This window comes from Haemorhous mexicanus, chromosome 1 (genome assembly GCF_027477595.1).
Source record: "Haemorhous mexicanus isolate bHaeMex1 chromosome 1, bHaeMex1.pri, whole genome shotgun sequence".
Classification (NCBI taxonomy): domain Eukaryota; kingdom Metazoa; phylum Chordata; class Aves; order Passeriformes; family Fringillidae; genus Haemorhous; species Haemorhous mexicanus.
Window position 1 is genome coordinate 22,227,059 of NC_082341.1, and position 27,414 is coordinate 22,254,472.

The window sequence follows — 27,414 nt, forward strand, 5'->3', positions numbered from 1 at the left end:
TGTACTGCTGAAATATGTAAAGTATGATGAAATATGATTTAATTGACATGACTTTGATTAATAAAACTGAAATGTCAAGTTATTTAAGATTAATAAGTGACTTACCTTTCAGTGGCATTATCAACAGTAGTTCAAACAGTGAAAGCACTAGAACTTGTTTTAGGTAGTATTTGTCCTCGTTTTAAAATGAAAAGCAAATAAAATTAATATTATCTTGTGCAGTGTAGTTATTTCTCACATCTGTGTGAGGAAGGAAGGTGAAATAAGGAATTCAGCAAAGGTGATGAAGACATGTTTGGTTCTGGCTTGAGCAGAATATGTAACTTTACCTTAGTTTGCTGCATCTGAGGTTCAAGGAAAAAGCAGGTGAAGTCTGTGGACTTGCTGTTCATCACAGAGCAGAATAAAATGTACCTTTTGAAGACCTGGTGTAGTTCACTGAACGCTCACAATAGCAAGCAGCTGTGTTAGTCAAGTGAAGGAGCTTCTGCCTGCCAACACAGATGGAGCACCGGACATGCTCCAGCCCATCCCAAGAGTGTCACTGTGGTTTGCATCTGCTAGAAGAGCCAAAATTACTGACTGGCAGGAGGGAATTGCTGCACATAATGGTCACATTCAGGACTGGATGTATTTCAAGAGGACGCTGTAGTTAGTAGCATCATCAGATTGTCCCTGCTTAGCTCTCTGTAGAGACTGTAGAGTCCAGGGGAGCTGCACAGGGAACCCTCCTTGGTGCCCTGCCATCCTCTGGCTGTCGTGGTGCTGTGGGCCCTGAGTATACACAGTGAAGAGACTGTATCTCTAGTATTGAGGAGAGAAGAAGTTGGCATGAAGAGTGGCATGAAAAAATCAACTATTATTATTGAAAATTTACTTGTTCTTTCGCCTTATAGGTTTGATGTTAAATGTCCAGAAGTAAAAAGAAGTCATGAAATGTAAGCCAAATAACAGAAGACTATAGTAGACTAAAATCTCACATTTTACTTCATTAAAAGTATTGAATTACACAAACAAATGCTGGCATAATCAATTTGATTATATAGTCATATAGATCAATGTCTTACTTGCCATTTAGTATCACTTATTGATTTGACACCATTGTCTTCATAGGCAGTTCTTAACATTCATCTAATTATAAATAAACACACACTGTGGCAAAAGTATACACTTCTACGTATTCTTTGTTATATTAGTTTGGAAAATTGCTGGGTGGTGGATTGCTAAGGCAGCAAAAAAGATGGTTTCTATGGCAGCATTTTTTTGCTGCTGGTAGATACTTGAACAAGATTTGGCTCTGAAGTAAAAGCAGGTATATGAATTACAAGATTTGTATAATTTTCTGTTCTGGGTACAGCAGTGACACCTGAGTGGGTAAGTGTTGAACTGGTAAAAACAAAAAGGATCAAAGAGCCTACATGACCATATCATCAGTAGGCTTCATCCATTTCTGAACACAACCTTGTGCCTTATATCTTTTAACTGGCTGGAAAAAGACTTTGGACTGCTGATGGTTTGTCTTTGTACTTACACAGCAGCAGCATCACACAGCACTGTCCAATGTTTTCACATGTAGGAACTTCCACGGTGCCACTTTGATTGTACTGATGTGTCTGATGTGCACCTAGAGCATATTAGATGTGCTAATGAGGAAGTGATATTTATTAACAAGCATTTTCCTAGTATTCACTCATCTGAGATTCCTTAAATCTCCAAAAGTTTCTGATAAACTATAATTACATTGCTCTTGTGCATATTAGCAGTGGAGCATCATTTTAGGCTTGATAGTTTCCTGATGCTAAAGAAAAATGTTAAAACAGGGCTCACTTTTTGCAGCCCAAAAAATGCAGGGAACACAAAGCACGATAGCACCACTGAATGAGTGTGTGCACCCACTCCTTGCTCTTCTCCAGGAGTATTAAGAGCTGGTTCCTTTGGCACACTGGTAAAGGCTGCATGGAGCACTGTTGTAGATCACATTTTGGCTTCAGAAATTATTTTATTCTTCGAGCTCTCACGCTTGGTCATTCTTCAAAGTTCAGATTTGTCCCTTGTAAGTTTGTTGAGCATTGTGAAACAGACAGGAAAAAATGTGCTTTGGCAATGTACATTTTAGAAGGCAAAAACTTTATCACCTCAAACCCTGTCTAATCTCTATGAGGAGAGAAGTACTTCTGTGTCTCTGTATGTGCTGATTCAAGCACTTTCAGTATTTTCTAAGGTACTAGAGAAAGGAACAATAGCAATCACTTCATGTTATTATGTTTTTTATACTAATACCATCAGAAATCAGCTGGTGTGTAGAATGGGAAGTCTTATTTTGAAAAATATAGCAACAAGGAAGCATTCAGTTACTGAGTTACTGGTCCTGTCTCTCCATTATCATTTCTCATTTGTCCCTCTTTCTCCTCTCCATAATGAATGAAGCAGATAAAGAGAGTGTCAGAAACATTCATAGTAACCCTGAGACCGAATCCCGTGCAAAACAGGAGATATTGCCATTGAGTTTTGGTTGTTTGTTTTTGGGGTGTTTTTTGGAACCTTTTTATGTTATGAAATGCAGATTTTTGATTGCAATCTTTATAATAAGATGATCTTCATTTCATCAAGTTCATTCTACAAGTAAAAGAGTCTTTTACCAGCAAGACCAGTGATTTTTTCTCTCCCTCTATCTCCCACCACTGTAATGTTCAATCCAGTGATGTAAGGGAGATAGTGAGAAAGGATAGCCACTGTGAACAGTCCAAATAAATTCTCTTCACATGTTTTAATAGTTAAATCTTCTTTGGTGTATTTATCAACCAGAATGGGTTCTTTGAAGGTCTCTCCCTAGCTGCACGCCAGTTTTGCAGACTGCTGTTGGAAATAAACTTATACTTACACCAAGCTGTTTGCCTAGTTGCACTAAAGAGAGCTGAGAAAGTATAAAAATTGGAACCTAACAGTAAGGAAATGCTCATAAGAAGCATCGGAAGAAGAACTGTCCCAGTTGTGATGTAGAGGCAGAATATTCCTGTCTTGGAATCATCTGGAAGAAAAAATGAAACCTCATGAGAAAGGTAGAAAAAATGCTCGAAATTGCCAGTATCACAAAAGATTACATTAAAAAGCATGACAATATTCAGAAGTTTAATAAAATGACTGAGTCAGTAACAGCCCATTCCTTTGGTCCTTTCAGTACATTTCAGTCACTCCCTTTTTTTTTTAAATTAGATTATTTGTTTTTTCTCCAGATTTGGCAAATGTCTTGCTATTTTATCAATGAATTACCCTCTGCTTGCTAACTGTATTTTTTTCCCCAGAGTGTGTCATTTACCTTTTTTTTTTTCCCCAATAGAACTTTTTACATTGAAATTTTGTTCTTGGCTCTCGGTATTAATTTGTGGTGTTTTACATTATCTTTCTGATGTTCTAGAAATGTGTATATGTAGTATTTTTGAAGATATGAGAAGTGAGTAGGGCCCAGCAAATTAACACCACTAATGAATTAAAATTTAGGTAGAACTCTATTTGCCATAGACCACTGAAAAGCTCAGATAAAAATACGTCAGTGTTTAAAGCCTTTTGTAGAACCAATTTTGGAAATGCTGAATCAAGTGTTACTTCACAGCTTAGAAGCCTGAATTCTGAATATATGCCCCTATTGAAGCATGGGATGAAGAAATCTTCAACTTCTCAGACTGTTTTCAACTCCATGTAACAGAATATTTGGTTTTGGGCAGAGGTTCTAGGAAGGAGAGGTTCTTTTTCATTCAGAACCCAGTTACATAAAGAACACTAGAAACATCATGTCTAGTTTTAATCTCTACAGTATAAAATCTATCTATCTATCTATCTATGTATCTATTTATCTATCTATCTATCTATCTATCTAGCATCTATCTATCTATATCTATCTATTTTCTTAACATTTTACATCTTCAAAAGTAGACTAGTCGTTTTGTGTTGTATGTCAGTCTTCATGAAAAAAGAGAAACCTTTTTAGAATGTATTTGAACAAAATATTACACACTGAGCAAGACGAGAATTTTTAAAAATCAAATTGTGGTGCTTCTATCTTGTTATTATAAAAGGAAATTTGACAATGTAGTTCTGAGCAGTCAAGGTGGCTAAGACTTTAGCAGTCCATGTAGACTTCTTATGGAGTAATGCATATGAAATTGATTTTATCTAGACTATTGTACATAGTAACTCAAAATTACCTGCCCAAAGCATAATCACTCTCTTCATTTCTGCACTGCTTGCAAGTATTCATAGGGAAAAATTGCAGGTATGCTGTGTGATTATATAGCACACACTGAACTCTGGCATCCCTCAAACAGTCCAACAGACCCACATGAAATATCAGCAAAAGCTGTAATTTGTTGAAAGTCCATTATCTTCTTTTAACCATAATACCCTGTGGCTAGAATATAGCCACACATACAAATTTATCCTTACAGAGAAAAAATTCTTAAGAGTCCCTTTTTATTATCATTTCCTTTACTACTTTACTGTAATAGTGATAGCACATTACAAGCACCTACCCTCTATATAAACAGGAGGAGTTCTGGACTTTCTAGTGAAAAAATGACTTGCAGAACCAGGTTTCCACATGATTTGAACACTTATGGGGTCACACTGGTCACTTTCTTTTTAATCTAATATAAAAGAGAATTGCATGTGGTGAACCAGCTGCAGAATAAGTGTCATCCCTCACCCATTGTTTGGTTGACAGTTCCATTGTCCCTATGGAAAAGGACTGTCAAGGGACATCCCACCTGGGAAGAGGTGATTGGTCTCTACTGATGTTAGGAAATTCAAAGTAATAAATTACTTAAAAATAGGAATTAAAAAAAATTAGGAAATTGTTTTGTTGAGGTTTTTTTTCTCTATTCACTGGATAGTCAGAGAAGTTAAAAGGATAGTACAAGAACAAGTTTTTTACTAATATGCTTTACTAGGAATACAGGCACCTGCAACCTAACATAGAAGAGGGTTTGAAGTTATTGAAGTTTGAGAGCCAAGAAATAAAAAGATCCCCAAATCCATGCCCTAATCTAATGGACTTGACCTCTTTTCCTTGTCAGCTACAAGTTCCAGCAGAAAATATATTAAAAGGTTTCAGTTTTTTCCTTCCCTGCTGTAAGCACTGGAATACTTTCCCAAATTATATTCATCTCCATACTGAAACATCTAGAAATATCTGTTCCCTAGAACTGGGCTATCGACAGGATTCAGTTGCAATTGTTACCTTATCTGGTAAAAATTTCCAGTGTCCAGGGATAGTCAGTCTGCTTCCCAGGTAGCTCTTCTAGGAAGGTGTGAGTCTTGAGTGGAGTCCAGTGCATCCAACAATCCTGTATGGATGTACTACTACCACAGGAATCTCAAAAGGAACTCAAAGTCTCCCACTAAGCCTTTGGCCATCATAGGCCATGTAGTCTAGAGAAAAGCTCATGTTGCTCTGAAGTGGATCCTGAGGGCAGGACTTCTCACAGTCCAAGCTCTGCTGACAAGATGTTAGATGCACTCACCCTTGAGAGCATCTAAGGTAAAAGCTACTGCACAGGTGAGAAAGAGGATTTAAAGCAGACTGATGCTGTGAAAGAGCAGGACTAAGCACACATCAGGTAGCAGTGAATGCTTGTGGGCAGCAGAACCAAACCTCAGCACTCAACTCCCTGTAGTAGGAGAGACTGGGCAGTGCATGTTTCAATACCTCTCCTTAGGTGTCATAGCCATGAAGTTAATACTTTTCTAAGGGCCTGCACTTATGACTACACAGGTTTGTGCACAGTAGGACTGTCTTGTTAAAGTCATCTTCTGTTACTCAGCTGCAAGTAATGCTTTGACAGTCCATGGGAGAAATCATTCTTACAGTGCTGTCTGCATCAGTGCTCTTTGGAAAACTTTTCTTGGAGCTGGTAATGAGAACTCCCTCCAGGATAATGGAAAACTGAGTGTGGAAATGTTCCATGGGTGCCAGAGGTCAGCATCTGTTTTCTAGCTTTTCTTGCCCTGGTATTGAATCTGTAGTTGGATCTTTTTGTGCCTAAACTGAGCAAGCTAATGGAACCATGCAAGCTTACTGCTGTGCAAATAGCAGGTGACTACAAACTGATAATGTACTGTAGCATGCTTCTCTGTGGCCTCAGAAAAATCTAAGAATACAATTCAAAGCTGATGATGGCATTTTATTAGTAATTTTTTTTTATAAATAGGTTGGTGTTCTAAATCAAGTCTGTGCTGTATCACCTACACATGGTATGTGTGGTACATCATTATTTACATCAGAATTCACCCTGGGCAAAACTGCAACTAGTGAAAATTCATTTATATAACTAGGGTAAAACTACTCTTATACTACGAGTCAAATGTCTACTACAGCACTGTTCCAAGCAAGAAAACATTACAGGGATGAATGGGAAACTTAAAATTTTTTCTCATAGACTGTAGGTCAATGTTGTATATAGGGTATGTGAGAAGGACATGGACTGTTCAAGTGAGTCCAGGGGAGGGACACAGGGATAGCCAGAGCACTGGGCATTTCTGTGAAGACAATGAGGGAGTTGAGATTGCTCAACTTGGAGAAGGCTCCAGGGACTCCTTATAGCACCTTCCAGTAACTAAAGGGGGCCTCAAAATACGTGTCATGTTAGAAAAGGGCTTTAAACTGAGAGAGAATAGGTTTAAATTAGATTTAGATAATAGGGAGAAATTCTTTACAGTGAGGGTGTTGAGACACTGGAAAAGGTCATCTTGGGAAGTTGTGGATGCCTTACCCCTGAAAGTATCAAGGTTGGATGGGACTTTGGTCTAGTGGGTCTGGTCTAGTGGAAGATGTTCCTGCCCATAGTAGGGAGCTGGAACATTATGATCTCTGAGGTCGTTTCCAACCCAAAACATTCTGTGATATGAGTCTATCCTATAGCATATCTAGCATACACTAACTTTGTATACTGTGAAGCAAACTAAGGACAGGAAACATAATTTGGTTAACGGGGATTCTGCCTCTAAATGGTTCTTTGTACAGTGAATCACACTGTATTCAAAATCCATCTAAACCACTTCAAAATCCACCTGGCAGTACAAATTTCCTGACTGCCTCCAAGTCAGGTTGCCAGCTTTGGACTACAGGAAAGCAGTTGCCTATACCAAGCCAAAGTGTCCTCCTGCACTCAGACATCCTGTGCTGGGGAGATTAAACCCCAAGGAAAATCTTTTGAACATTTCTAAAAATAACATCTCACTTCTTATTCTTCTCTGCCAAAACAAATTACTAGTATTTTCCCTATGGAAAGACTCCAATAGCATTGCTATTGGGAACTCTGCTGCTCCGAATCTGAAAATCCAACCAATAAATCCAATAAAGAAAACCACAGAGGAGAAAAAAAGCGAGTGTTATTCTACTACACTTCAGGCACATGGCCAGGCAACTTTCATGTAGTTACAGGGAGATGGACAAGATGACCTAGACTATATGTCTTTTCTTCTCTATCAAAAATTGCTATGGCTTTATAATTACATCAAACAAAATTATGCTTTCTTCAGGCTGCAAGTGGTGCCAAATGTTATCAGTATGGAAAGGCAGGACATTTAAACCACTCAAGCAGGTGAAGTCAGTCACTGATATTATTTTCCTGAGTGCTGATAATGGCTGTTCAGCTAATCTGGTTCCTAGACTGCTTTGCTATGTTGTAATGATATTTGCACCCCTGGAAGACAGCCACACACTATTGAAATGATGCTTGATAATGTTTCTGTACCAGTTCCACTCCAATTGACCTGACTGCAGTGTTATCAAAATGTTCAGTTTATAGAACCTAAGCTATATTTGTGTCTCCTTGATGGAAAAGAAAAATCAGTCCCTAAACACAGTGACCTTATTGTGTAAGTTAGAGATGAGTCTTTTCTTGAGTGCAGTAGGGGAAAAATTCACTTTGGGGGCTCACATTCTTTCCATTCCTATTTAAAAACTAGAGCCTGTCCTTCACTTCTACACAGAGCAGCCCTAGTGTTTGACCCCATCTTCTTGATGATAGGCTGAATGCAGGATGGACTATGGAGTGAGTGTTTTTTAAAATAACTCAGCAAGCTATTTTCTTATTTTTAACATAAAGCCCTCAATCTGGAAAGGTAGGGAGGAGACTAACAACCCAGCTGTCACCCAAGGAAGAGATGTACGATACAGTATGTTTACAAATGCCCCAGTGGTATGCAGCTAAACCTTTGTTCTTTACTGAGTTCAGGTGAACCAAGGCCAAATGTGGTAGAGAGTCTGGCAGGGGAAGTTACAAAAGCTACATAAAGTTACATAAGCTGTTCTGACTACCATGGAGCCAGGCCTTGACTACATGGACAGTAATTCCATTTAGTAGGAGTGGATCTCTGAATTGAAAGGGTTAGTTTTGAGACACCTACATCAACCTTGTTCAGATATTTTGTTTTGGACAAGATTTAGGCTGCTTGCTAGGAGCAGTGGTCCCTACTACACACGTGGATCAAAGATGTTTGCAGGATAAGTTAGTCTGCACTTTTATGTTTCCATTGTGGTTGAGGCACATTTAGCCTGTACCCTGGGCAGTTCTTATGCTTCTGTTTCCCTTGAAAGAAAGCCCCTGCACACACCAAAGCTGCTTCATGAATCAAGCCAACCTGCAGGAAAAAGAGAAGTCTTTTGAGTTTGCTTCAGAAGCTTGCTACTGCGCTGATCCAAAATACTAAGGCAGAGGTGGCCACATTCCCTGAAGAACCCCTGCCTGGTACCTGTTGTTTGGGGTTTTTTTATTTTTTAGCATAAATAGATTTAAAAAGTTAATAAAACACACAGCCTCAAATATAGATCTTTTAAGTTTCTCAAGACTGCACTGCAATTAATTTCCTTTTGCCTTCAGAATCTCAAATCGCTTGTATGAGGTGCCCTGGCTGAACTGCAGATGGTGTTATACCAGAGCAATGATTACACTGTACTTAAACACAAGGTTCCAGAATGTGTTAAGAGCATGTGAGCAGCTTTTGTGATCCAACCAACCCCAAACGTCCTCAACAACTCAAAGGACTAGAAGAAAGAAGCCTCATTTCAATGAAACCAAGGTGAATGCAAATATGGAAGGTCCTGTTGTGCATGAGAATTTCAGAATTTCCTTCTGGTTGTTTAGCATGAGTTTGCAAACAAAGGGGAAAATAAGCTTAAACTCCATATAGAGCTGTCGTTAATTCAGACAAGGTCCAGCCTTTGCCTTTCCTCCAGTAACTTTGAATTTTTTTTTTTTAAGTTGCACACTCACACTCATTGTAAATGGAATTCAACCCAGTGCAGAGCACTAGTCAAGCTCCTAAATTTTGCTCAAGGCAGGGCAGAGAATAGTAAGTAGGTTTTCTCTACAGGGCTGAATTTATTCCAAAATTACATGCCAGTGTCACATCATTACATTTCAGGGCAATACAACTAATTACCAAATACAGGATCTGAGCAGAAATTAAGTCACTTCAGAAAATGTCTTGGTGACCAACTAGTGTTTAAAAAAACACAGATTTTTTTTTTATTGTTGTTGTTGTTGTTGTGGTTGTTGTTTGATATGTGATAAATTTTCTGGGCAGGAGTATAATTTCTGAATTAAATAACGCCTGAAATGGGCTGGGTTTGTGCCTGTTGTATGACTATCTTGTTTGCTTTGTCACTTTAATTTTCCATTATTTTATTGTATGCTGACTCCTTTTTTGTTTATTGAAAATATAAGCATGACAATAATTTCATTATCCTATTCTGCATGCAAGCATGTATTACATTTGCAAATGAAGAAGTGGTAAGGAGAAGCAGATTCAGTAAGCAGGTTTATTATGCATGCATAACCAAGCAAGTGCTTGTTTTAGAACAGTACATCTTGAACAGTTGTGATAAGGATTGCCAGGATTTAACTATGACTTTTATGAATAGAAATTTTTAAGTATCTACTGAAGAAAATACTTTAGTTCATGGACCTCTGCATGTTTTATCTGGAGTACCAGCCAAAATTGTTTTATTTAATATTAGTTAATTTATTATGAGTTAATTATTATTAGTTAATTTATTATGAGTTAAACTCTGAAACAGAGAAACTAGGGGCAAATGTATTATTAAAAGATTAACTTGCCATAAACTCTCATTATTGTAAGTAGCCTCTCTTTTATGGCATCCTCAGTAAAAATGAAACAAACTGAAAAAAAGATATTTTTAAACATTAGCCATAAAATAAAAAATATGAAAAAAGGATTTTTTTATATTTGAAATGATCTCAAATACTCATTCCAATTAGCTTTGCATACTGCTGTAAATTTCAAGATATTGAAACTATACCAAAAGCTATGGCACCATATGTTTACTTGAAGTGATTTGTGAAAATACAGGTTATTATAAGAGCCAAATTGGTAGCAGGATAGTAGTAACACAATTTCTCCTTATAGCAAAGTATAATGTTGAAGCATTATTTAGATTTAGTGATGCCAAGTTTTTATCACTTTTATAAAATAATATCATACATAAATTTTAAATATTAATAGTATAGTAAAAACCTAGGAATGTATTAACATTGATTTGATATTATTTAGAGCATATTTACATCACTATTTTACTACTGTTGTAATAGTATAATAATATGATGAATGTAATATATATATTAGATGGAATCATAGAATAGTTTTGTAGTTATGTTATCCATACTATACTACAGACACGAAACAGAAAAATGTTGAAGAATGTATATCCACATGCTGAGGTTTCTTTTCAGTCAGGTAATTATCATGAAGATGTTCTTTCCATCATCTTCCATGGCTATGTTTTCCCTTGTACATTTCCTTGGGTGCTTTGTCATTTGTTCTTTTATTTTCCAATCATCTTCTTTGTCATATTTTTCCATGCTTTCTAGAAATATTCACCCACTAAAATTATTGAAGATGTAGGCATGCAGTCCACTGGGTTAAGGCTGGAGCCTTAGTGTTGTACTGAACTCCTTCATCCTGGTGATTAAAAAAGGGACACGAATAAATGTGATACCACATTCCCAAACTGAACAGAAAATTCACCTTTTAGTGGGCAAGACATGAAAGGGAGGCCAAGTTTGCAAGGAACAGCTTAGCTATTTAACTTAAGGAAGGCATCCCAATTCCTGAGGAAGGAAATATAAAGGCTCATTTCTTCTCTTGTTATTTCCAAATGATATCTCATCCAACATGCTGGATTGATACTGGGCTCACAAGAGGCAGCTGAGATGGCCAATGCAGCCCTGCAGGTTCCAGGAAGGTGCAGACAAGTCCAATGCTGCAAAGCTGAGCATGATGAGCCCAAAGTCCTGGTGCTGTGCTCATTGTGGAAGGCAGTCAAGCTTCAGAATGATGTTTTGAGTAATAAATGTAAGTTTATGAAACCATAAGACAAATTGTCTTGAAGATGAAGACAGAGGTGGCCATATACATCACATATGGATGTAGCTGGTTTTTTATTTCTCTCTGTTAAACATAGAAGGCAAAACTTGTCAGAGTTATTCTTCTAGAGCAGGATAAGCATTTTGAATATATGAAAATATCTTGTACTGAATTCATAAGTCAGAAGCCACTAGACTAGAGGTCTCTGAATATGGCTAAGTGTCCAGCGTCTAAGAGCTGTGCTCTTCTCAAATGGGGAAAAAGAAAATGTTCAGGCTAGCAGTAATTACTATTATGGAGTTTGAATCTCACTTGATCACACCTGTCATAATGCAAATAAAGTCCTGATTGCTTTTGAATTACTACAGACTTAACTTCCTGAATAAACTAGTCAAAGCCCTAACAAACCAAGTCAGAACTTCTGCTTTTAGAAATTTCCTGTGGCATAACACTTGTATCAAAAAGGGTGGAGACGATCTCTAAATACAGGCAATGACACCTGACAAAAACATTATTTCCTACACGTTTCTACAGTGCACTTGTGATATTCCCCAAATGTGTGGGACACAGTTGTGAATTCTGGCACTAGTGAGAGCCTGTGCCATCAGAGAGCTGCTGATATCAGTGTGAGCCAGCTCAGAACAATCCAGCTGCACAGCAATGCATCAAATCTCATAATGGTTGATTTTCTGCTCCAGACAGTATATTGACAGCATAGTGAAAAGCTGTTCAGTGATGAAAGTTAAGGGCATTAGACCCAAATCACCAGCCATGGAAATGCACTAGAATAGGTTGCTTTGAACCAAAATGTAAGCAGTGAAGTGTCAGTGGGATGGGTACAAAATAACAAGGTTTAGAAAAACTGTGGCAAAAAGAAAGTTTGCTCAGAAGGCAAGCAATTACAAGAAAAACACCATATAAATTAATTCCTCTAGGTTTATTAATAAAATTGCTATTCCAAGGTGTTGGTAACTGAGACTATATTCATGGTTTTTTGTTTGTTGCATTTTACTTAACAACAGACAGTTTACTACATAGGTTTCAAATACTGGAAGGAAATGTCTCATCATTAATTCATTGAGTCATCTATTTTAATTAGATCAAGAGTTAGAGAGCTCACACACTTATATTCATTAAGGAAATGCACCGTTACCTAATAAAATTGTGCATTGTTTCATGACACTAATGGTTGGACTAACAGGTTATAAAAATCAAAGTTAGGAACTACTATTCACTTATGTTGCATTAAAATCATTAAATATTCAACACAAAACCACAGTTAAAAAATAAAGAAGAATCCAGAGAGTCTGTAATGGATATAAATGCGGTAATTTCTTTAAGACTCATTCTTTGGAAATGTGACACACAGTAAGGCAAGAAATTTAATGATGGTAGTCTTGGAGCTGAGAACTCCCCATTTGTATTTATAATAGGGGATGGTGAAGCCCGAAATATTCTTTTAAGTCGAGAGATGTCAGCCTGGCTCATTTTTCTGAAATCAAGTACTTCTACATTGCCCTGTGTTCAGTAAATTCATGGGATTAATGGACACCCCGGGAGACCTCATTTTACAGAATCAAACAGCAATCAGCTGCTTGAGTTGTTGTCTCAGGAAGCCTCAGGTCTCCACGGCAGCACTAGAAGTGCTCATTACGTGTGGGTAACATATTCCCAACCAAGTACTTGTGACAGAATTAGTTCTGTGTTATATAGTTTATTCATTTGAGGGAAGATGAGGATGGATCATTCTTTATTTGTTCAACAAAGTATCTGTTTAAGACCTTTTGTGTCCCAGACACTGACATTTTATTTTAAATTGCATGTTGCATTATACAGCTCTGTTCCTAATACCAGCATGATGAATTCAAGAGCACAATAGATGTTTGCTATCAATTTTGTACCATATTAGTATTATACTCACAAAATACCACAGCAGGAAAAAAAATGTAGTCTTTTAAACAGCTATTTCCTCTTCCACATCTTGATTTGTTTTGGTTTTTTTTTCCCAAATCTGTCTCTGCAAGAATGTGTTCACCCTCTCTTCTATTAATTTTAATAATCTCAATAAATTCCCCTGGATCTGAATGGTATCTTCCTTTTTGTTTTGGTTTTTTTTTTTTTTTTTTTTTTTTTTTTTTTTTTATTATGCTTGTTATAGCTGGATCTTACAGTCTCATTAGAATCAGTTTCAAAACTTCCATTGAGCCCAGCCTTGCTGGGCCATGCTAGAGCCTGGGCTGGAGCTGGAGGCAGCTACAACTGTGTTTGCTCCATCTTCTGGGAACAGACTTCACCAAGACATGAGGATAGGCTGGAGCATTTCAGGCCAACATTTTCTGATAGCCCCTCATGCCCTTTTGCTATGTGTTCTTAACCTGGGTGATAGAATAGAAAGAGAAATTGGTAACTGGCAAGGTGTAGCAACTGATCGTGAGCATGGGGGTTTCTCCACACCCTCATGAAGGCCAGGAATTTGCTCTAAAGATACATTCTGGTAACAACTTTTTTTTGTATGAATAACTAATCAAAGATATTGCAGACTTACAGCTGATTAATGAAGTCACTACCAATTATACAGCCTGGTAAACACAGAAACTGGCAGGATGGGACAAGGATTCTGTCTCTTTCTTGGGTTGTAATGTGAAGGAAAGGAAGGACCAGAAAAAACAGAAGGCAAGAGAAGAAAATGCTGAGCCACACAGGATCACCTGTAAATTGAACAGGATATCATGGGATGTAAAGATTCTTTTGTGTACCCCTGGAGTGGTTGTACACTGAGCTTGAAAACTCTAGAAAACCACTTGGCACTTGAATATAGGGACTCCTTCCAAGCAGTTATTTCCTGCATCAAGGCTGAAGAAAATGGGATGACAGAGAGTTTACTTTTGGAAATTGCCTTAAGGGTGCCGTCAATCTACAAGTTGAGTACCCAGCTGTATTTAAAAATCAACTAATTTTAATTGCCATGTGTGCTGCAGGGTGAGTTTCAAGCCATAAGCACTTGGATAAAATAGAGGTAGAAAAAGTATTCCTTCCTTCTTTCCTTCCTTCCTTCCTTCCTTCCTTCCTTCCTTCCTTCCTTCCTTCCTTCCTTCCTTCCTTCCTTCCTTCCTTCCTTCCTTCCTTCCTTCCTTCCTTCCTTCCTTCCTTCCTTCCTTCCTCCCTCTGTTCCTGTCACACTCACATCTTTCCTATCTCCCTCTCTCTGTCCCTCCCATGCATTTTTCCAATCAGAATGCAAATATTATACTTTCATCTAAATGAAAAGGTTCTTTTTTTGCTTTAGGTCAGGTCATGGAATTGCAGGTTGTATAAAACTGCAGAGTTAAAAAAGAAAGTATATAGAGTTTTATAGCTCACATTTTATAGCATTTGGGGAGCAGAGGAAGAACGATATATGTGTGTGCAAATAAACTTTGTTTTTCCATTTGGACTTCATAGAGCAATTTGGAGTTCTTTCTTTTTCCCTTGGATAACCTCAGGTTCTGAGAAAAACATAGCTTACATAAATCAGTGTCTGGGCTTCTGTTTAAAAAGAAAACAAACCAAAAAACCACGAAAAGGTAATGTGCAGAAATGCCCTGATTTCTGGTTAAAAACTTGCCATCATATACTACACAATGCAACAATGATGCAGTAGACTGCAATAGATGAGTTATAAGTGAAGGTGAATGGTGTAAATATAATTCAAGTGTATGATTAATGCTTACCCTGTAAGACATTTTCTGAAGTAGATTGCAAATATACATAATATAAGAGATAAATTGACCAATCTGGATTTATTAATAGTTTATTAATATTTTATCATAAAATTAAAAATTATTCTCTGTTGCAATGAGCAAAGAAATCCACTGATATTAGATGTATTGCATCATTTATGATATTGAATAAGTCTGCAGGAACTGGTTTTAATATTGCAGTATCTGCAAAGAAAGAGTCCAAAAGAGAGAGATTTAAATGTTTAATTCTATTGTTATTAAAGACCATAAAATGCTATCTGATCGGATTAGCCTGTATTTTGTGAAAAAGGCACTTAATAAAAATGGTTCTAAGAACTATATATGAGTTGTGGGATAACTATTATTATGCTCATACAAATGCTGTATTCCTACAAAATTTCCTACACTGTTTCCCAAACAATTAGCAAAATTATTGTTGCAAAGTTCTTTTAGCTATCTCGGTTATGAAATACACTTTATATGTTATATATATAGATATATATACATAAAATTTATATATATATGTGTGTGTGTGTTTTATAGAAGAAACCTTTAGATCAAAAGGTACAAAGATCCTAAAAAGTCAAGTACATTCAATCTGAAAAGAGGTGACAGACAAAGAAATTCATCACATCAATCCATTAAATGCAGTGCTAGAAGATGCATTGTACTCTACAAATCGCAATGGAAAAGTGAGAATAGTCAGACATAAATGGGGGACTCACTCTTCAGATTAATTGATAATACCTCACTCATCTGAAAAGGAGTAAAAGAAATGATCACCTGAGAGGAGGAGAGAGAAAATAGTATGAATCAGTGAACAAATTGAAGGAATTGACTTTGAATGGAAGGCAGACAAAAATGTCACAATCAGATTCACTGAAGGACTCACATTTGTGCAGAAAAGCAGGACTATAAGGAAAAAGTGAATGCTTTTTTCTCCTTCTTCATAACAGGAACAGTTCTCAAGTCCAACTTAAAAAAACGATTTCTATTCTATCTACATTTTTTCACAGTTATATAGACATGTAAGCTCAGTTAAACATATCTGCAGAGTAGCTGTAAATATACTGAGATTGTCTATAATTTTTTATCTTTTTAATCTTAGCCAAAAAGCTGTTAGAACTTTCTTTAAAATGCTTAGAATAAAATCCTAACTGTAAGAGACCCATATCTGTTTCTGGTTACCCCAGAAATTGTTTCAGCCTCTACCACCACAAATTTTGAGAGTTCTGATGCCCTTTGTGTTCTCAGGCTGTCCTTGAATCACATTTCTTCATCTTCTTATGGCTGTTGCTCTAGTTACTGAATTGAAACATTTTTTGTTCTTTAATGGCAGTGTTTGTGTTTTGAAATTGTTCTTTAATGACTTTATGCTTGGAAACCCTTTCAAAGCAATAAGTCAAATGCTAATGCTAGCATTAATATAGGGGATAGATTAACAATGATGCCCAGAGATAAAAATCAAGCAGAAAGATATTAATCATTAAGCAGATTTAGTGTAACTTATGATTTTCCCAAATCTTCAAATCAAATTTAGTCAACCAAATCACATCATATATTCACCCTCATAAATATATCATGCTTCATCTTAAAATGACACCTTCAACTTCAATGTGAAAGTTGTCCTTACATCTTTTCCACTGATGATGAGAAACCTTATGGATTCCAGCCTAAATATATTGAAATATAAGTAAATATAATAATTTCTATTTCTATTGTATATAAATGATCTATATATTTATATCTATCATTTGGTCTGTAGGGCTGAGTGTATTTCCCAGTCTGTATGGAAGTTGTTTATTTGCTGCATTCAATTTAATGTCTTTTTTAATCTGCATCTCAGTAGTTCTTTAATACATGGGAGCAGATCCTATATCACCTTCTTTTACAGCTGGGGGTTGTCCTCACTCAGGTGGAGGACCTTACATTTGGCATTGTTGAACCTCATGAAGTTCACTTGCATCCACTTGTTCAGAGCTTGTCCAGTTCTCTCTGGATGGTGTTCCATCCCTCAGGCATCTAAACCCCACCACTCAGCTTCTTGTCACCTGCAAACTTTCTGTAGGTGCCCTTGATCCCTCTATGTCGACTATGACATAACTGAACAGCACTGGTCCCAGTATGGCCCAGTGGGGACACTACTCATCACTGATCTCCATTTTACCACCTGATTTTCTCAAATTGAAATTTCTTTCCATTTATGTTATTTCCACTCTGTTTTTAATGCCCTCTTTAAGCTGGCTTATTTTAGAACTCATGTTTCTGCACTGCATGTAATTCCAGGCAGTTTTTTCTCAGTTAAATAAATTATATTTGGATAATTATTCTGTCATGTTTTAACCCCAGTTAAAAACTAATCTACTCTGAAGAAAGTTAATTCTACCCCAGCCAAAACCAGTACATACTTCCTTTCAGTTATATCCCTTTGCAATATAAAATTATGCAAATGCTCCAATTTGATTAATTGTAAATTTTTCTAAGAATTAAACTGAATACATACAATTTTGTATGCAATTTACAGTCAGGTACCTAATTACTTGTGCAGGTCAACTCCTGATCACATTTTCAGAATGTGATCTCAATTCCACCAGTTTCTGAAAATGAGGAGAAAAATGTTGGGATGTTTAAAAAATGCCCTCTATATCCACAACAAAGATTTTTAGTGGCTGTATGCTCCATTCATAATGTTGAAAATGAGTACAGAAAATCTCAAAGTTCAATTCCTTTATAAAAAGTTCCCAGCAGCAATCATTTGTCTTAGAAAATAAAAGATTTTCTGAAGATCTGAATAGATCTGCTCATGTTCTTTGAATTCTTATGTCCTATAAAGTTTGTTCTAATCAGCACTGATGATTTTGATAGTAAAAAGGTCAGGAATTGGTTTACATGTCCTATTAGTCCCAGCAGGGTTGTACTCTGAGAGGCCTGTAGGACTTGCTAAAAGCATTGCACTTCTCAGCATTCTAGTAGCAAATGGATGTGCATATAATTGAAAATGTTGCAGTAATTGGCTAAGTGTGAAAAATATGAAGATATATTTATTTGCAGAAGTTAGGTGTTGCCCTCTATGAGTCAGCTGAGAATGGCAGCACTTACTGCCTTTGAAGAAAAAATCCTTTGCAATAGATAGCTCTGTAAATCCTCACTGTAGATCCCACAGTGGCAGAAACTATGCATTGAGTTTTCAAGGTGGAGAATGGCAGAACATATGTGAGATAAATGAAGATGTTCTGCCAACTATTGCAGCTGAACAAATCACTTGCTTTTTATTCTATCTCCACAGCTAAACTTCCCTAGGAAAGTCTTTAGGTAAGTGAACAGGCTTCTCCAGGGAGGACAAAAAAAAAAAAAAAAGAGAGAGTTTTTAGGGAAAAGTTCATTAATTTCAAACAAACTGATGTTCAGTTACATATCTTAATATCAGGACATTTTTGTGGTGCTCAAGTTTCCCACTGCACACAAGTACTTTGATTACTTCCTGCATTCTATCACCTGCCTGCTGAGTTTTAAAGACAGTTTAAAATCTATCTCACTCTAGCTGCAGAAGAAAATATATAAGGACATTAAAATTATGTGCAGCTATCCCTAAAACTGGTGAATTTGGAAGATGCGGTGAATGAGCACTCAAAATGAAGATTCTACAGCTGCTATTTCTACATATGCATGTGCAGGTCCTGACCGCTCAGAGATGTTTTGTACCAGCCTAGGCAGTTCTATATATTTTCCTCAAAAATGTTATTTACAAGTGCTCACACTAATGATTCAATGAAAATATGAATTACAAATTGGATCTAGTTTGCCTAATTTAGGCATGTAACTTACTTTTAAAGCCCCAATCCCTACACTTCTGCTCAAAGTGTACACTTCGAGCACTTCTGCGCTTCTGCTTCTCTCGAGTACATCTATGTCTTTTTACAATTATGGGAAGCAAACTGTCTCAAAGGCTACATCTACATTTTGGTCTTCCCCAAAAGGTACATGCACCCCAGGACAAACCGACTGTATGTCCATTTTGCCTGAAGTCTCCTCTGTCTGGTACTGTTAGGTGTGATTATTATATTTCTTTTTTATTTCAGTCTATATGATGAAGTGTAATGGCTCTGTTAAACCACTGCTGAGGTAGTCATTCTGGGATATGAGGCTGCATGCTTTCTTATGGCATGCAAATGTTGCTTTTTTTGATAAAATCATTTGGGTTTTCATAAGGCTATAAGGGGCATGGAGAGGTTTGTGGTGTCTCATCCTTGCTGCCTGTAGAGTGTGGTCTCTGCACCAGATGTTATTCTGGAACTGCAATCGTTTTTATCTAAAATGGCAACTCTGAAATGAAAAAGCCCAGGAATGAACTATCACAAACATAGTGGGAATGATAGAGGGTCAGATTCTAGAAGCCAAGTTATTTGCTAGTGTAGATGCACCAAATAGTATTTTACAGCTGACATTTAACCAATATTGAGTCAAGTGGAATAATTACCCACAGCATCTTACTTATAACATCACTATTAACATGTCAGAATGTGATTTGCCTTGACTTTCATTGTTGACTTTCATTTGGTTTCTTTGCCACTGAAACTCTTGGACCTTTTTTCTTGCATTTGCATTTTTTTATGCATCTATGCCTAATCTAGTATTGATTCCCCCCTCCAAAGTGCAGCGCTTGACAAACATCTTACTGAATTTTATCTTGCTGATTTAAGATCATATCTGCAGATTATTACAGTAATTTTGAATCTTGACCCTGGTCCCTAAAGCATTTGTATGCCCTATGCTATTAATTAGTGCCATTCATAGATTTCACAGATAATCACAATTCATTTTGTCATCTAAATAACTAATGAAAATGTGTTTTAAAGTCTTAGATGTAGACTATAATCTGTAGCTAATTCTTGTGCTTTATGTTCATCCTATTTCTCCTTTAACCTCTAGCCTGAGAACCTCCAAGAGGCACCTCTGTAGTTGCATGAGTATTTGAAACTTGCATTCATACATAATCTGATTCAAAAAATTATATTTAAGTTACCAAACTGATTGCTTATGTCCCCAAAGAGGAAGCAGTCTGTCACTTACTGAGCTCTGCATTAATGTGAGTTAGCTGCTCTGTCACTAATTTTGCATTCCGATTTAGAAATAGGTAATCAGAAGTGGGCTAATGATGCTATTTTTTTCTCATATTCTATTACAAGCACCATGCATTCACTCCACTATATTTATAGAAATCCATGGGTTTGTAGAAAATTGCCTCCGCAAGTTTTATTGTTATCAAGTGACCTACTTTTCACCTTAGTCCATTTGAACATAGCAGATATATTTACTATCAGTTACTGGGACAAGAAATGTGGTATTGTTTTGTCTAGATCAGCATCCTTTAATGGCCATGCAGTCTATTAAATATCTATTACAGACTCTAGATTTAATAAATGATTTCTAATTGACTAGATGTCAGTGGCAACATTCAAGAAAACTCAGTTACATGGGATTTTTCATTGATTTTCCCCATATTAGAAAATGAAATGTCAGCTACCATTAATTGAGTTTTCACAATACCAAGCATACTTCAAAAGTAGCTGCTAAGTGAAAGCACTTCTAGCCTAACATGCAAGAGAAGTATTATTTTTAAATTAATCCAATATATAAACAATTATTACAGTTATGTGCCTCTGTGGGTCAAATTGACATGAATGCAATTAAAATCTATAATACGGAACCATTTTTCAGGGTCCTAGAAAAAATGCATTTATAGACATATTCTGCACTTGTTTGTCCTTATCCACTTCAGTGTCTGCATCCAGCATCACAGAAGTTGGTTAATCCATAGTTTCTAGGAGTTCTCACCTATAAGGAAGACATCACCCTTTACATGAGCTTGTACCACTGCTGTCCATGACTCAAAGACAGAACTGCTAACTTATATTGTCTTATAAGTATATACAGGTCTACCCAGGCTATGTGCCATTACCAAGGAGGGTATGATCTAGAATAAAGTTTATGAGACTGTGACACATATACTCCTTACCATTGGAGATTCAGAGTTCAAAATGCGTTGGTGCATCTTTGCTGCCTGCCTGTGTCAACATTTGTGTGATCAGTCCTTCATGATCATGTATGCTTCCTACAGGTGCAGCTCCATAGATTTCCTTTCATGAGATCACATTTACCATGCCAGAATGGACCATCGGTCTGTACAATCCTAGTGAGATGATATTAGAAGTCTGGATGTGAAAATTCATTTGACTATGCACAATTTACAGTACTGCTAGAAGTTCTTATGTCTTTGTAGAGGAAGAAAAAATCCATGACCTTTCTAAAGCATGTGATGTGGCATTCAATTTCCCTGCACCTGATCGATAAGCAAGCAGGAAGTTCTATCTTTTGCCAGGGTAGACAAGCATAATTAAGCAATAAGGCAATGGAGGTAGTTGTGATTATCTTAGGATGCACCTGGGAGCTGCCTTGTTGCTATTTTAAAACATCTTTATGTGAAGGGAACTGTATTAATTTCTGCTGAGAAAGATAAAGTTGGCAGTTTGGAATGCTCATGAGCAGCAGTTTCAGCTGTGCTTTACAGACAGTACTGCAGTGCATTCACCCCAAACAGTTAGGCTTCTCCTTCAGCAGAAGGAAAGATGGAGCAGGCTGTAAGTATTTAATTGACCAAGCAAAAAAAAACCCAAAAACAACCAAACAAAAAAAAAAAAAAAAAAAAAAAAAACCAAAAGAAAAACAACAACAAAAAAAAAACCAAAAAACAAAACAAAAAAAAACACCAAAAAAATCCAACCCACAACCCCTCCTGCAAAACAATAATGCTTTGGCTGGCTTCCAGTGAGTGCAAACTTACATTTTTTCCAGTTTAGAATAAAAATATGTTGCCTCCAACACTTGATTTTCAGGGAAGACATCTCTGCATAATTAATACTATTGCATCCACATTCTAATTTATGCATTTTAATTATATCAAAGGCCTGGTGAATAATTAATGCTAGCAAAACAATGGGTCTGAAGCATAAGCTGAAAAGTATCACTTTTTAATGGGCTCTGTAAATTTAAATAACTAATGAAAGCTATTTAACTATTTGATTGTGGGTATATTTCTCCCTGATACAATCAAGGATTAACTACCATAATTGAGCAGCCTCTCAAGTGGAGAAATGTTAGCTCAGGTTAGTCTTTTTTTTTCTTAGTGTACTATAGTATATTGACCCACCTGAGCTATATGCTTGCAGAAAAGAGATTTATTTGCATGTTTCTGCTCTGGGAAGAATTGGTAAGCCATTGGTATCATCAATAAAATGTAAAATCAAAATTCTGGGCACAGTGTTTGTCTTTGATCTCCTGTCTTCAAGAAGGTCAGTTCATGCAAGTTTCATGGGGAGATTTAGAATTGAATCTAAATAAATACAAAATACAATTTATTAGCTTTGAGTTCAGCAATCTAAGAATTAAGGATGTAGGCCAGGTTAGTAATTTAGAGCCTTGCAGTGGTAGGAGATAGAACCTCTGGAGAATTTAATCTCATCCTAAAATGGCTTTTTGAAATAGATGGGATTAATAACCATTTGGCAGTGTCTAGCATTTTTCTTTTCTTACAGAAGAAGCTTAGGATTCTGTCTTACCCATACACCTAACTTCTAGACAGCCAAGTTTAGATGAAGTTAATCACACCAGTAAAGGTAGCCTCTAAAACTACAGTGTAAACAAGACCTACTCACACCAATCTGAGGGTGTAAAGAGAAAAAGAGGCAAAACAGAAGGGCTCACAGCATAGAGCTGTGCAAAGTTCAGTGAGTCACACCAAAAACCAGCATCAGTTGCTTGGCCAAGTCTCAGATTTGAATCGTGTCACTCATTAAGAGAGTCCATCCCCCAGTGAAGGGCTCAGAATGTACCTTGATATTAGTCTGCCCTACCCACACACCAGCCTCCAGCCCCCTCTGCTCCCTGGAGCTGGGCTGGCAGTGTGATGTGCTAAGAGCAGGCTGTCCCAGATGTGCAGCATGTCCTGGCTTTCATGCATTCTGAGTTTGTCACGCAAAGAGTGGTGAAATCATGTGGACAGCAGACAGCACTGACTGCAGAGCATGGAAAGCCTGGCAGCAGAAAGTGCTCATTTCTTTAGGAGAGAAAACGGTACAGCAAATGATGAATTACTGCAATCCCTGACAATATATTACATACACTCAAGAAATATCAGCTTGTCAATATGAATACAAAATGAATAGCTTCTACCAACTTTTTTTTTGTTCTTGTTTTCCAGATCAGAAGTTTGCACTTTAATGCAAAATGTTTGAGGAAGTGTCATAAAAATAACAACAGTATAATTAAGGACTTTTAAAAGAAATAAGATTGACAAAGGCTGCTGCCAATTTTGCATATCAGACCCTTTATTTAAGTGCATTAATCTGAGCTCAGTAACTTCTGGCTCCTATATTTGAAATTTTCTCTTTTTACCTAATATCATGTGTTGAATTGTAGTATTTGACTCTCTATAACACTCACTTGTGTCACTGGGGAGATATGGAAGGCAACTATGCAGGAGCTAATTGTGTTTTCCCTGTTTTCAGCTGGACATGAGCTAGTGCTCTCCTCAGTGGCTTTGGCCTGTCACAGGCAGGCGAGAGCCACCTTCACTTTGGCCAGGCTGGACGGTGTGTCCCTTCATGCAGATGTTGGGAAGGACAGGGAAGAACAGAAAAGGCTCTTGCAGAGGTGGCTCTGCTCCAGGGAAATCTCAGCCAGCCATGGCAATCTGCTGCCTGGCCCCAGTGAATATTTCATAGAAGTCAGAAAGCGGAACACAAAAGAAAATCTGCCATAATATCAGATGGAACAAGTTTATTTCTTGTGAGCAATAGTACCTGGAAGAGCAGATACTGGGGCAATCTGGGGCTGAGTTAACAGGCTGACACTGAGGGCTTGCTTGTTCTCACTGCTCAGCTTTCCTGCCCAGGGGCTAGGCAGTATCCTGATGGTAATCCTCTGCACCCGGCTCCTCCCTCCTTACAGCAGAACCTACAATGAGTAGTAAGAACAATTCCCCAAGAAACACAACTCTTTTAATGAATCCCATTTAAGACCAAATCCTCCTTAGCATGTTTGGGATGGGGTCTGGTGTTCCAGGGCTCCAGTGCTTGCAGTGTGCCTGATGGAAGAGCTGCTGAAGCAGGAGTTCACAGTCTCAGGTGAAGAGCCTCCCTTTGCTTCTGCCTTTGCAGGACTATGCTGAGAAGGAGAAAGCTGCAGCTAAGGCCCTGGAGGATGTGAAGGCTAACTTCTACTGTGAACTGTGTGACAAGCAGTACCACAAACACCAAGAATTTGACAACCACATCAATTCTTACGACCACGCTCACAAGCAGGTAAACCTGATAAATGTCTTGCATGTTACGGCGGTCTCTCTTCCCTCCTCATTGATTGTGGGAGGTTTCTAAATTCACCCAAGTAGAAGACAATTCATCATTTGATGTTTTCAACTTTAACATGCTACTTTCCATTAAAATAAAGTGGAAAATATTCACTTTTATCACAATTTCTTTTAAACTACTCTGACTGAAAGACCTCCAGCTGTAGCTTTAGATGCATGCTTAATACTGATGTCCAGACTTAATTTGATAAATTTAAATGTGGAATTACTTAAAAACCACAGGCAGGGGGAAAGACCACTTCCTCAAATGACCAGGTCCCTCTTTTGATCCTCCCAGTCACAGAAAATCCTCTATTCTTCATGCTTTTATCAGAAGGCATACGACCATGCTGTTTCAAGGGCAAAAATTAATTTTGTCTATTTTTTTTTAAAGCATCTGTTTCTGGAGTTAAAATCTATGTCTCATAATGTTTCTCAGGCAAAATACATTTTTCCTTGCATACAGAAAGATATAAAATAAACCCTGATTAGACATTGGATTCCTGGAAAAAGATAATAAATACTAATTTTTTATCACTTTTTTGGTATGAATTTTATCACATTTGTATGTGGTAGGTATATTTTACCCATATGTGCCTGTTAACTTTATTTCCTGAGTCCCAGTTTTTCTCCAATTTTTGCAAAATCCATATTTCAATTGGCAATATGAAAGGAAAATGCAATTAATTCATATAAACGCTTCAGAATTTAAAGAAATTGGTTTGTGAGGTCCAGGAGTGAACGTTTCTGAACCTCTGAAGCGAGAGATCACATCTGCTGACCTGGCATGCTGAGCACATGTTACTGGATTCTGTAGATGGATCTTTTTCTCCTGTATTTCTGCTAGTGCTTGCATTTAAGTGCTCATGTATTGCGTGCATGCAAGTTGCCAGGGAATTAGTGTCCTCTGTGTGATCACAATTTTGGGTTCATGAGGGTCAGGTGCTACCTCAAAAATATGTGAAACCATTAGAAGTTGCAGGTATTTCTGAAGAGAGTATTAGAAATAATAATGGTGAATAAAATGAGCAATGCTAAAGGCAAAACTCCTCAGTCTCCCTGAAAGCAATCTTATTGTCTTCTGCAGTATCACAGAGGATGTAAATCACCCTGGAATTTTCTGTGTGCATCTATCACAACACTTCATTAAAAAACTGCCTAAGGTCTGCCCACACATCAAATGCTGAACCATCCTGCTGAATTCAAGCACCCCAGGCAGCTATCCATGGATAATAATGGGACTCTTTTGTCCCATCACTCCCAAACCAGAGTTATGTGCTTATGTATTAAATCAAAAGCAATTCCCCTCATCATCATTCTGTAAATTAATCCATAATTTTTTATAATAATACAAAACAGGCGCTTTTCCAGATCTTAAACCTGTGACTCTAATCCATATAAATCCCCATTTGCTGCACACAAGATTTTTTTCCCCCTTCAGCTGTTTTTTTAAGTCATCAGAAATGCATCTGAACTCAAATGGAGCCGTTTGTGCTCTTTCCTCTTCGCACACTCCCCCTGCAAAAAGCAGTTTATGCTAAACCAAACAGCCTGCTTCACGCACCAGCTATGATTGGGTTGCTGGGCAGGGCAGGTTTTTGGCAAGTTTCTGTTTTAAAAGGGCTTGTTTAAGCAATAAAACTCTTCTTAATTTTTGGATAAATTTACTGCTTTAAAAGCTGCCAGACATATAGCGCTGGAAACTAAGAGTCTGCACTGAAATGCGCGACACAAACAGAATATCAACTGGCGGTGCGAGCTCACCTCATGCTGCCCTTTCAGATGTAGTTCAGAGGCTCAGTTAGTGCAGGATTAGCTAGCTACCCTCCTGATGTGACAGGGTAATTCAGTCTCTTCTCCCCTCTCACTTCTTACCTGGTCAGCCGAGTCTGGGAAAAGAATTAGTTTGCCTCTAGGAATAGTGTAGGCGTTTACTCTGACTGTTATAGTCAGTCACAGAAAGGCCTCTCTTCATGCTTTTATCAGCATAATCTTAAAAAAAAAAAAAGTATGGTTTCCTGTGGGCTTAGTTATCTTCCTTTCAAAATGTTTATTCTGGGAGGGATATGAGCCCCACAAGAGCTTCTTCCTCTGAAGGTATGTTTTCTGTTCCCCAGCAGTAATTTGAGGGTAGTTTAGTAATCTGCACAGATATGTTCTAAACATCATTCTTCTAATGGAGAGTAAATTAAAATGAGACACTCTTTGCATCTCAGTAACAATACAGTTTACTCCTCCCATGTGATTTCCCATTTAAATGCTACTACTTCACAATTTGTATTAAAGTGAAAATGAGGTTTAGAGAAGATAGAAAGGCAGAAAAAAGGATATTGCACTGAGTGCTTAATCATAAGTCTTTTGTTTGTCTTCCAGAGGAAACAGATTTTATTCAGAGAATTATGGCTTTAATCTCCAAATATTATGGTTTCACAAAATTAATTTTGCAATCCATTTTCTTATAGATGATTTCAACCAGTTGTTATAGCAGGAAGTGCTGAGTCCTGGACCTAGCAGCTGGCATACCAGCCATTGCCCTCCCTGTCCTCAGAGGCTGCAAAATGTTTTGATGGCAGTCTGGCCTTGTTTGCATAAATGGTCTTTCTGCTGTCTTTCTGTGTTAGATTACTCTAAAGCAGTACACTCAGACATGCTTTTTCTCTCTCTCTGCTTGCTACATACCTTCAAATTTATAGGCATAAAAATACGATGTAGGTGTACATGTATATGCATAAAATTTTGACAGGCCATCAAAGATCAATGCCTATATCTTCATTATCTTCTAACACTATAATGACCCTGGAGAGTTCTAATATTATTTATCTATTTTTGAGTAACATTTTTCCCACTATTAAGCAATTCTAATTCCTTTGGTTGTCTAATCAGCATTAGTCTCAACATCTTTCCTGACAC

The 27,414-nt window shown here is 37.3% G+C and overlaps 1 protein-coding gene and 1 long non-coding RNA gene across 2 annotated transcripts in view; one reads left to right on the plus strand and one right to left on the minus strand.

Moving 5' to 3' along the window:
- Positions 1-27,414, plus strand: part of ZNF804B (zinc finger protein 804B) — a 223,255-nt gene that overhangs the window by 166,808 nt on the left and 29,033 nt on the right. Inside the window, exon 2 of the mRNA XM_059842797.1 lies at positions 24,317-24,460. Within this exon, the coding sequence (XP_059698780.1) occupies positions 24,317-24,460 (144 nt within the window). The remainder of the gene's footprint in view (positions 1-24,316; positions 24,461-27,414) is intronic.
- Positions 9,804-26,607, minus strand: LOC132325454 (uncharacterized). Its single transcript, XR_009485941.1, has 3 exons — positions 26,380-26,607; positions 21,118-21,291; positions 9,804-11,466 (listed from the first exon to the last, which is right to left on the minus strand). It is a non-coding gene; the product is annotated as an uncharacterized LOC132325454 (long non-coding RNA).